Here is a 12113-nt window from a genome sequence, read left to right as displayed (position 1 = left end):
TCTGTCTGTCTCTGTCACTCTCTGTCTGTTTCTCTCTTGATCTCCCACTCATTTCTCTCTCTCTCTCACGCTCTCTCACCCTCTTCCTCTCTCTCTTCAAATCATAAAATATCTCCTGCTTACAAACACAGATGTGATATAAATGAAAGTTTTGAATCTGCACTTTCCCCATATTTTCTCAGCTTCTTTCAATGAGTGAGAAATAATTCATATAAATTTACTGCATGTTTCTTCATGTATAGCTCTGCAGTCTCTTTACCAAGAACATCATCATCATCATCATCATCATTTATTTATATAGCATTTTTCCTAAACTCTTTCTCTGCTCTGTTTCTCTTTATTCTTATACATTGGCATTCTAATCTGTGCATAATTGCAGTGTAAGCACATTTTATGTGGATCACACGTGAATAAATAAATACATAAAACAAATGAGGCAATCTGAAAATGAAGCTATTTAAGCTTATTTGCTGTAGCTATGCATTTCATTAGTAGCAATTTATCATCATCATTATCAGCGTAATTTAGATAGCACATTACTCTTTTTTTGACTCACTGTCATGCTCTGCTTCTGTTTATTCTTAAAAATGTGTCAGTAATTGCAGTGTAACTATGTTTTACATCAATTGAATGTGAAAAATCTAAATGAATAAAAACAAAGGAGGCAATCAGAAAATGAAGGAGAGCAACCATGTCCGATAATTGCTGTGCAGTTTTGTTAATAGGAATTTACCATTATCATTTAGTTTGCATGTTGACATGGACTTTTGAGGAAATTGTTTTGTGGTCTGACATCTTCATTTGCTCTGCCTACAGGGATTCACGTGCAGTTCCTGAACTTCTCCACTGAGGCGGTGCACGATTACCTGGAGGTTCGGAGCGGGACGGCAGACAGCGGCTCTGTGATAGACAGGTTCAGTGGCGCTGTCGTCCCGGAATCGTTCTTCAGCACCACCCACGAGACCAGCTTCCTCTTCCACAGCGACTATTCACAAAACAAACCTGGCTTCCACATCACCTACGAGGGTAAGGAGGATCCAGCTGCACCAGTTCCTCCAGAACCCTCATTTGCACATGAAGTAGGGCCAATACTTTGTTTGTTTGATTAAATGGTTCAATAATAAATATGAATTCTGCCAATTAAAAAAAATAACAGTTGAGATGTAAACAAACTATAGAGAGTGATTTGATGTGAAATCGTTCATGGTAGAGAAATTTACTCAGATTTCTTTACAGTGATGGTGATGGGAACCAGAAGTCGCATTGTCTGCAACACACATATAGCCATTTTATTTACTTTCAAAGCCACCAGAGAACCAGTAAAATTATATATATATATATATATATATATGTGTGTGTGTGTGTGTGTGTGTGTGTGTGTGTGTGTGTGTGTGTGTGTGTGTGTGTGTTTTTTAATCCTCCTCAGTCCTGTAAATTACTACTAACTAGAATATATGAGGGGTGCGGAGCTGGGAGCAGAGCAATGTGATTTTGCTCGATGCACGAAGCAGCTTTTCAGAAAGTCAGTGCGTCAGTGTTCTGTCTCGCTCCAAATCTTTCGTAGTGAACATTGGCAAATCTATCACTCCAGTATCACTCCATCCTGCGACAGACAGTCTTTTTTTCCCACACTGACCACCTCTGTGTGACATGAGTGATGCAGCAGTGACTGCTGCATTTCAAACATGATAGCCATTCATACACAGCATCTGCACTGCAGAGCTGTTCTGCAGACCTACATACTGGAAATTCACACCAATCGCAGCAAAGATCTACAGACATTACACACAGTTACTTTCATCGTTCATTTTGCTGCATGAATGATATCAAAGATGGTGTTAAAAGCATGTGCATTTGTTTACCCTCAGCAGTTTTCTAGCTTGTGATTGGACTGTCGCTTCAAGCCTATACCTTTGAAAAAAGCCTGCATAGCGCAGAATGTTTAACTAGTTTTTTTAATAAAGGTAATTAACTATGTAATTAATAAAATATAGGGTGTAGTGTCTTGTCTATACATACATTCAAGACATAAAATAAATATCATAAAAATAAATCATATGGATGTGTGAGAGAGGAATGAACAAGAAGCAGGAAGTAGACAACCTGGAGCAAAGTAATTACAAAATAATACAATATCGCTAATAACTATAACTATAAGAAAACAGCATTACTTGACACCCAAACTGTCAAGCGCCAAGAGAACTCTTGCTTAAGAGTTCTACGTAGTGAGAGTTTATGTTTTAAGGTTTAGTTATGAAATTATTAATGTGTTGTATGGAGAGGTGGCATGTTTGTGGTTTCTCTCATGAATTTTCTGAGAGTATCCTCCTATTAACCCCTAAGGCTACTACACACTAGACACGTCAGGCGGACGAGACATTGCGCCAAAAAAATCAAAACTATTTCTTTAAAATATGCCGACATATTTAAAAGAAACAAGTTATTAATGTTTTAGTCTGTATGTGTTCTAGCTAATGTTTGTCCTGTCTGCTACACAACTCTGCATTACACAGTGCTTCTGGTCTGGTGTGTCGACTTTACAAGTGTACAGTTATCGTTGTCACACTGGCCACAGTTACTTAAAGTGTAACGTTGAAGAATTTAGTGATTGTTGTGTTTTTTTTGTTTTTTTTCAGACCAAGTTCCCTTTTTTTCAGATTTAAGTCTGATGCTCTTTCTTAAAGCTGCAATATGTAATTGTTAAAATTAAAATCATTACTGAGTCAGGAGAAAAAAAAACACTTTAAAATATATTGTGTCAGCACTGCTGCAAGTCGCCCTGTAAAGCCTGAAATAATAATTTAAAAGTCAGATGCATCAGGTCACATTTGGCGGGAGTTTTTCTGACCATGTCATACGTCTTCAAGTCTTAAATGCAAAGTCAGCATTATACTGATGAATAAGAATCAACATTAAACTGATTATATGATGAAAAAAGTAGATAATCTGTTCACATCCTCTTTCATCACTTGCAGTCATCACGTTCAATCCACTTGGGGAAGGTGACCAAATCATCACTCACATTACAAAATGTTCGCCTGCACATTGTGTGTAATTACACATCTCCACCAGAGAGGTCTTCAGATCCCCAAAACTTACCTAACGTAGCTTGAATTTAACACTGAGAAAACAGGAAGAAGACGCAGAGGAAGAAGAAATAGATTTGGTTCATAAATCGTTTTTTATAAGTTTGCACTTCTGACTTTTCATTTGTTTCAAAGACAAAAACCTGGCAATTTTTTTTTCTTTCCTCAGAACAAGACTGCATACAACAAAAACTTTATATTAAATCTTAATCCTAATAGAATATTTTTGTACTTACAGACACAAAATGGTATTGATTGAAAGTTTAGAATCTGCACTCCTCTTGATTCAATGTGTTACAATAGAGAAATAATTGATATATAAATACACCATGCCTACGATATCTGTGACTTCAAAGAGTAAAGGTCATGATAATGGGCGTTTTAGCTATTGCAGAACATTTTAGTGTGCTGACATATGCCCGAGTTGGGACTGATATACATTTGCAGCATGAGAGCTTATTGAACATTTTCACTTTTGAACTCCTACCTTCAGTGTCTGTGAATTGATTGACTTTGTTTGCAGGGCAGCAAAGTCTTATGCATATGCCTGCGAGTGTGTGCAGTATGTTATATTATCTAAGGTGCGTGTAGGTGTTGAGGCCATAGTTTAAAACCCCAGGTTAAGGAAAGCTGTGCAAATTAAGTCTGGCAGATATTTTTCTTCCTTTGCTGCCAGTTTGTCTCAAAAAAACCTTGGTGTCTTATTTACAATAGTGATAATTCAACCAAAAATCTAATTTACTCTGTTTTCCCCTTATTCCAAGTGTAGTCGTTCAGCCGACGCATGTTTGGTGGTTCTTTAGTTTTTGTGCTGGACCTGCAAAGCTAATGTACAGTACTGTGCGAAAGTCAGAGATCACGCTTTATTTAATTTCCAGTCAAAACAGCCATGAAGTTTAAATATTGATTTTCCAGCAGATATTTATAAGAAGATTAGATATATGTGAGATGCATACTTATGAGATATGTGTGAGGAAGGGGAAAGTTCAAAGGAAAATAAGTGAAAAAACAGGTTTCCATTCAAAAACATCATTAAAAGATACAGAGAAAATGGGACTCCTAACCCAAACCACCTGAAAGTCCTGATAGACCACTAAAACTGCCCCCATCAGATAAACAGTACTTAAAGCTAGCTTATGGAAAAAATACTCCAGCAGATTCTTTGAAAAAATTTGTCTCCTAAAAAGAAGTTTTTGGCACATGCCTCGCCTCGGGCCCCATTGATGAGAGACCATGAGAGCCGGTAAGAAGGCGGGGCCTGAACCTAGAAGTGTGAACAAAACCCCACGATGACGACGGGGAGAGATGAACCATGACTGAGTGGCCGATGACGCGCGAGTCCCGAGCCCCACCTCCTGGGCACCACCTACTTCGGGTTGCCTTATGTTCGACCCAGGCGGCTGAGCTGTGGAGCAGGGGAGGTGATGGGGAGGCGAAACATCGAGCTTTGTCCTTCTCTGGCAGCAGCAGGCGTCCTCCTCCCGCCATCATTCGCGTCCCGCGAGAAACGGCCGTCGGCGTCCCTCAGCGGTGTTCAGGGTTCAGGCCCCCACCTTCCTGCCTGTATTCACGGCTGTCATCAGGGACGCCAGGGGACGGGCGCATGCCACAAAGTTCTTGCCTCTCCTCTCTCACCCCCCATTGCTCGCTAGCAGCTCAACACAATACACACGCACACAAACACACAAAGCCAATATGTCCTAGTGAATCTGATAACAGAGTTATGGATAAAATATCTTCTTTACATTAAATTAAAAAAAACAAATGTTTGGCCACTAGGGGGCCTGCAGAAAGAGGATATACATCTGCAGCCAGAGGAGTTGCAGTGCATGCATGTCCACATTGTAAATCTAGTAAAATGGATCATCATGTGGAATCTGAGCTTTCTGCGTGCTCCCTTGTTGTACATTACTGTATAAAAGAAGCTCCACGCTGCCTTTATTGTTGGATGCACTGCAAGTGTGCACGCACATTCACACTGCTATGGAAACGCTTATTATTAAAACATATTCATACTCATATATTTCCTTGCTCAACATGGTAAATCATGACGCAAACAACTGCAACATAACAATCTGTTAGATCACATTCTTTGCATGTCAAAGTATGACTACAGCATTACGAAATCACATGATGGACAAGAGGAGTAGGTTAAAGGGCAGAAATAGCCTTTTTTGCAGATAATGGGCTAGAGCACAGTTGGCTGTCTGTGCTTTCATTGTCTACATGAGTCATGGAGGAGGCACTTGTTGGCCCTCACCATCCCATACTGTGAGCTGTCATGTGAAATGTAGATAGAAGGTGGGAATTGGCAGCACTGAGGTGATAATTCGGTGTATAATATAACACAGCACTCATGTAGACTTTTGAATATATGTGCCAGACATGAAGAATATCTCAAGCTAATGAGATGTATTTGAGTGAGTAGAGATTTTTCCCTGGACTCCTCTCATATGTGCGTTCATGCCTCCTGTAAGTGTCTCTGAATCGATCGCCATGGCTTTTTAATGCATGCTGGTCTAAATTCTTAAAGTGAGATTAAGTCATCAAGCATGTTGCAATTTTCTATAAATTATTTCTCGTTGAAACGAGCAGAGAAATTGTGTGAAAAGTTCAGATTCTAACTTTCAGTCCTTCATTTATGTTTGTAAATAGAAGAGGAGATATTTTGTTCAGGTTTGAGTTTGATTAAGATTTATTGTTGTGCTCAGTCTAGTTTTGCAGAAAGCCATCCTTTATATTTATGCCATGTTTTTATTGTTTTCTGACATCATAACAAACAGAAAGCAGTCAAAAACAGAAGTTGTATAAGTAAATGTAGTGAGTTCAGTATTTAATTACTTAGTGAGTTCATTGCATGAACTCAGTATTTAGTTAAACATTTAATTACATGAAAGTCATGTGAATAGTAAAGCAAATATTAAGGAATAACTGGATTTCTCCACCTGAAGGAAACACTCATCCTGCGATTCAATATAAACTAAAAGGTTTAGTCTAATTACATGTAAAATTAAATAAACACATTCTCTTCAGATGTATATGTATGTTTTTTTTAATTTATACAGTTTTCAATTCTGAGGTCAGGATTCAATTTTTCAAAATTTTATGTGTTAAAATGTTTGGTGACACTTTATTTTAAGTGGTGTTTTTTAAATGAAACAAACACTCAACCGACTCTCGGTAACATGTCAGAAACATATGAAGGTTAGGATTAGGTTTTGGGTTGAGGTTAAAGGTTCGGATTAGGGCCAGGGTTATGGTTAGGAATAGGTTTTGGGTTGAGGTTAAGGTTAGGGTTAGGATTAGGTTTTGGGTTGAGGTTAAAGGTTCGGATTAGGGCCAGGGTTATGGTTAGGATTAGGTTTTGGGTTGAGGTTAAGGTTAGGGTTAGGATTAGGTTTTGGGTTGAGGTTAAAGGTTCGGATTAGGGCCAGGGTTATGGTTAGGAATAGGTTTTGGGTTGAGGTTAAGGTTAGGGTTAGGATTAGGGCCAGGGTTAGGGTGAGGTGTTGGGTAAGGTTGGTAAGGTTAGGTTTTGTGTAATGCAAGTAACATATTAACAACACATCTACTTAATGTAAGTAATGTATCAACAGAACATCTACAAGATATTTACTTCAGTGTATTCAGATGCTTCACTACTGCTACTTCCCTGATATGTTGTTAATGTGTTACTGATAATCTGTTAAGAGTTTATTATACATCTACAAAGGACCACGCCAAAAAAGTGTAACCAAGTGTTTTGATTCTAAAGGTTATATCTAGGGCTGGGACCACTTTTTGATTTATCAGTGCTTTTCAATAATGACTATGATATCTTTTTTTGTGTGAGTGAGTGTTCAGCGCTCCGATCTGTTATCCAAAACTCACACTGGCGCACTGCTGTATGGAGAACAAAATGCTATTAGAACCAGTATTTTTCATTCCTAATGTTAGTTTAATGTTTAGTCTTCATGAGGTTTTCATAGATGAAAAAGCAGGGTGTGACTTTAAACTTTATAGCTTTTGCTCAGATGTGGTTTTTTTTTTGTTTTTTTTTCATTTACAAAGAAAATGAAGAGGGAGAAAAAATGAATTCATTCAGTAGTAACTGCGATGAAGTTATTGTTTTTCTTTTAGGCAATGACTCGAAGACAGCTGCCCATTCTACTAATAAAAAAAAAGTTCAACACCAGCTCAAAGCTGAAACTCTGCAAAGCAGGTGCTGTCTGTGTGAGTTTGAGGCTCTGCCTTAACTCAGAGCTCTGAGCACTAAAGGAAGCGAACATGCCACTATCATCCACAAGCTCTCATGTGAAAGACGGCATAGACCACTGTAGTTGTAGTCGTCATTTTGTAGTCGGCGCCATTATCACTCTTATTACCATGTAAGGAACTCTGGTTCTAAAATTTCTCAGTGAAAAATGAACAGAGTTTTCTAAAATGTTGCATTTTGTGATACTCAATTTTCCAAAACTGATATATTTTGTCCTGTGAATATTCTTCTCTCGAATATCACTGGATCCTCTAATTTATGAGGTCTTTAAAGAGTCGAAATATGAATATTGCTAAATGTAAGCTAACGCTACTGTGCACTGCACTGACGTCATTAGACTCCTTTAAAACTGCAAACCAGCACGCTTTGCCAGTGTGGTGTGTATTTCCATGTACAGACTGAGGGCAGATGAAAAGAAGTCAGAACAAAAGAAGCAGGTTTCCCTGCAGTTCTCTGTTCTTCATCTGACACTCACTGAAACACAACAGATCTTTCTGTTCCGTACACAGCTTAATATCACTGCTCACCCCTGATAAGCTGATTTAGGCTATCAGAATATCCTAATTATTATTTTAATGGTGGTAACATTTTTCTGAGGACATTTTCTCGGAACATTCAGCAGCTTCTTGTTTGACTTTTCCCGTTCCATCTTAAATGGTGCAGCAGTTACATTCTGAACTGTGGCACCATTTAGGGTGGAACGGGAAAATGTAAACAAGAAGCTGCAAAAAAAGAAGCTTAATTCAGCCTTGTTGTTTTAACACTGGTAGTATTTTTGATAAGGAGTTTTTATTTACGAGGTTTAATTTACGGGCATACCTATGAAAATATGCTATGGTAGGACATTTCGATAAGGTAGCACAACTCCGAACACCGCCTTTATCCTACCACCTTACTTTCATGTAGCTTAGTGACATCAAATCGAAGTGCAGTAGCATTAGTTTATTAAGACTCTTCAATGACCGCGTAATTCAGAGGATCCAGTGATATTCAGGAGCAAAAAGGTACACAGAACAAAATGTATCGGGTTCTGAAAATTTTTATTTACCAGGGTGCGACAGAGGCGATTTTTTTGAAAACTCCATTCATTCTGGCATTAGAGAAATCGAGCTCAGACCCAGAGTTCCTAATATGGGCGTAACACAGACTACAGAATGACGCACAACTACCAACTACTTATTTGCTAATTTGCTTTATTATATTGGGCAAAAAAAGTTAAACACAAAATATAAAGTGTGGCATTACTTTTGCACAGGCATCATTTTATGTTTTTTTTTTTCCTGTATGTTAAAGTCAGCGGATAAACAGTAACTATGCGTTGAAACGTACAGAAGTGTATTCTCTGTAGAAAATGTGTTAACTTATTTTTACTGAGAAGATCAACAAAACTTCATTTAAGCAAGATGTTTTCAAATATAACAGCAAATGAGAGACCCTCAGGAGAGACTGAGAAGAAATTTGTTTTATTCATTGCATGTGTTCATTTTTTTAATATAATTATAATATCACTGTATGGAAATCGTTACATCCTTAGATATAATTCTGATGTTCCATTTTCAGCATACGAGCTCCAGAGATGCCCGGACCCACGGCCCTTCCGCAACGGTCAGGTCATAGGCAGTGATTTTGGAGTGGGGATGACCATTTGGTTCCAGTGCCAGCCAGGATATACACTGCTGGGCCAGGCTTCACTCACCTGCCAGCATGGAGTCAGCAGAAACTGGAACTACCCAGTGCCTCGCTGCGAAGGTAAATGCCTGCTCGCTCACTGTGGACTTCACTGAGGTCAGTTACAGCTTTGCTTATCAAAGCAAAAAATCAATGTACCTAAGTTTCTTCTTTCCCCAAATGTGGTCAGTCAGCCAAGACATGTTTGGCCTCCGAAGTTTGCTTCTTTCCCTCTGCACTACAAAAAAAAAATAGTATTGTGCAAACAACATCCCTAAATCATCAGACACTCTACTGTGTCGAAAGTCATTTCCAGTAGACCTGCTTATGTGATGACACTTTTATCTATAAAACTGGACAATATTTTTAGCATATTAGCATAAACAGTGGTAGCCGCCATCTTAATGCCTGCTTGTTGCCCGTACTTTCCATTTTCATGCTAATTGGTAATATATAAGCTTCCATTACTTGTTAGTTACATTAGCCTTGATGCCCAAGTGCAAAAGTAAAGTAGTCCGCTGTGCACCAATGCTAAGATTATGCTAATTTGATAGTGTTTCTAAGGGAATTTTAGAGTTGTACACACAAACTAGTGGGTCATTTACATCCCACACAGGGTTTAATATATTCATTAATTATATCTACGTAAACCCAGACATTTGAGGCATTTCAAACTTTTAACCAACTTAAAAGTGGCAGATTCATTACTTTGTATATTGCATTAAATCTTTTGGCAAAACTTAACTGAATATTATTGGAGTAGCCTGTTTGCTTGTTAGCTATGTACCAAGTCAGCTTAGATGTAGTTAAACAAAATATTTTTTATGCTAATAAGCTTACTTGTTTGCTACATTAGCCTTAATTCCCCCTGGGCAAAAGAGTAACACTGCTACGAATGCTAATTTCCACCAGTGTTTATATAGTAACTTCACTGTTTTAATAGCACCAGGTGGTCTAGTTTCACTTCTAAATACTACTTAATACAACTTAGGCCAGATCTACTTAAACACATTTAAAGCATTTGAAACTTGTAAAAGGCTTTCAGCTGGCATTGTTTTTTGCATGCTGCTTTATGTTTATGTTGTTATGCAATGAATATTTCATTAAAGCTTAATTTAATATAATACTGCAATAGCCTGTTAGTGTGTTAGCTATCTGCCAATCTGTCTGCGTAGAGCTAGTTGAACAAAACCTTTTCATATTTTTGCATTTATGCCAAGAAACTTTGATTATTGTTAGCTACAGTATCCTTCATGCTCCTGTGCAAAAAAATACTGCCGAGAATGCTAATTTCCACTCGTGCTTCTATGGGAATTTCAGTGTTATATCAGTTTCACAGTGTACTATTTAGGCCAGCTATTAGACATTTGAAACTTGTAAACGACATTCAAGTGGCATATTCTTGACTTTGTATGTTGTATCCTTCTGTAAAGCCTACATGAATAATATAGGAGTATTCTGTTAGCCTGTTAGCTGTCTGCAAAGCTGTTCAGTCTGGACCTAGTTAAACAAAACCTTTCACTTTCTATTTAGGGTAATTTGTTAGGTTGTGCTTGTTAGTTACAGCAGCCTCAATGTTCCAGTGCAAAACTAAAGAAACAAACAACCATGTTTTGTCTGATGGACATGAGGGGTAAGTGGAAAATTGTGTAAACTGGATTATTATTGGGATAATTAGATTACTCATGGAACTGTGCAGTATTGCAAAGAAGAACTGTTTTAACACTGTTGCTTTTTAAAGGCATAGTTTGTCGAGAACTGCTAACATCGCTTATGACGTTAACGGTCCTTTCCTGACCTTTTAAATGCTGGCAGGGCATGCAACCTATGGTGTTCCCCTGCTTGCTGCCCTTCACCATTTTCATTTGAACATTGGTGATTTTGCTGTGTAGGCATGGTGCTATCAAAGGTTTTTTGTTACACTTTCTTCACTGTACATTCAGTGAGTGTGTCACCATGTGTGATTCAGGTGCGTCGCTTAGTTACTGCGCTCTGACCTTTAAAGAAGGCTGAAACTCTGAAATGGACTTGCTTCAACACACAGCAGGCCTTCAGTATAAGAGATGACAAGTATGTTGCTTGCAGCGTTGCTCCTAAAAAACCTGACATTTGTGTGTTTTTGTTTTCCTTTCTGTTCTGCCTTTTCAGCACTTTGCGGGGGCAATCTGACAACTTTGGAAGGAACCATCTACTCTCCGGGCCATCCGGACGACTACCCCAACCTGAAGGACTGCGTTTGGACCATCAGAGTTCCCCCCGGCAACGGCATCCGCATCAACTTCACCGTGCTCAACACAGAGCCCATCTATGACTATATCACCATCTGGTGAGCAGTCTGCTGATTCAGATAGAAGAGCTGCATATGTAGAAGGGAAGGTTCCTATGGAAGAATCCTGTTAAAACCTGTTAAAGCCTGTAGTTTTTGTGTCTTTGAGGCTGGTGACTATACATATATTCATTAACCAGCCACCTTAGAGACCACTAAAGTAGTGCCTTCATTCTGTTGCCAGCATCCTTATTCCTCCAAATATCATCGAATCCTCTGAATTTTGAGCTTGTTAAGGAGTTGAAATATAAAATTTAATACACTGTTGTGCATTGAACTAACATTGTAAGACTGGCAACCTCACCAAAATACCCCACACAAATTAGTGAGTTTGTCTACTATGTTAGTTACACTGCTTTGGCGGTTTTAGGCTAAGTAGATTAACTTTCCTGCAACATCATTTTGGTGTGCAGGAGTGTTAGTTGGCTTATAGCACGCATTTAGCAATATTCCTTATTTCCATTATTAACAACCTTCTATTTTGGGAAAATTGTACACAGGACAAAACATTTAGGTTTTGGTGAAACATTTCTGTTCACTACAGTGTGTTTTTTTTTTTTCTTTAATGCCATTCATTTTTTCCAGAGGCAAAACCACCATACACACATAGAGTGTACATAGAGTTTCTAATATTGGCATACAGAATGACACACAACCTCAGAGGTCTATTAGGAACACCTGCTCAGTCATGCAATTACACAGTCAGTCAATAATGTGGCAGCAGCACAGTGTATAAAAATAATTTTTCTTAAATACAAATGATAGCATTTCTACAGAG

General features: G+C 38.3%; 1 protein-coding gene across 1 annotated transcript in view; it reads left to right on the top strand.

Moving 5' to 3' along the window:
- The window catches only part of csmd3a (CUB and Sushi multiple domains 3a), a 457456-nt gene that overhangs the window by 316926 nt on the left and 128417 nt on the right, over nucleotides 1-12113 (top strand). The window contains exons 41-43 of the mRNA XM_036558514.1: nucleotides 817-1026; nucleotides 8902-9090; nucleotides 11158-11335. Of these exons, the coding sequence (XP_036414407.1) occupies nucleotides 817-1026; nucleotides 8902-9090; nucleotides 11158-11335 (577 nt within the window). The remainder of the gene's footprint in view (nucleotides 1-816; nucleotides 1027-8901; nucleotides 9091-11157; nucleotides 11336-12113) is intronic.

This window comes from Colossoma macropomum, unplaced genomic scaffold (genome assembly GCF_904425465.1).
Source record: "Colossoma macropomum unplaced genomic scaffold, Colossoma_macropomum, whole genome shotgun sequence".
Lineage (NCBI taxonomy): Eukaryota > Metazoa > Chordata > Actinopteri > Characiformes > Serrasalmidae > Colossoma > Colossoma macropomum.
This window is presented reverse-complemented; position numbering and strand designations above follow the sequence as displayed.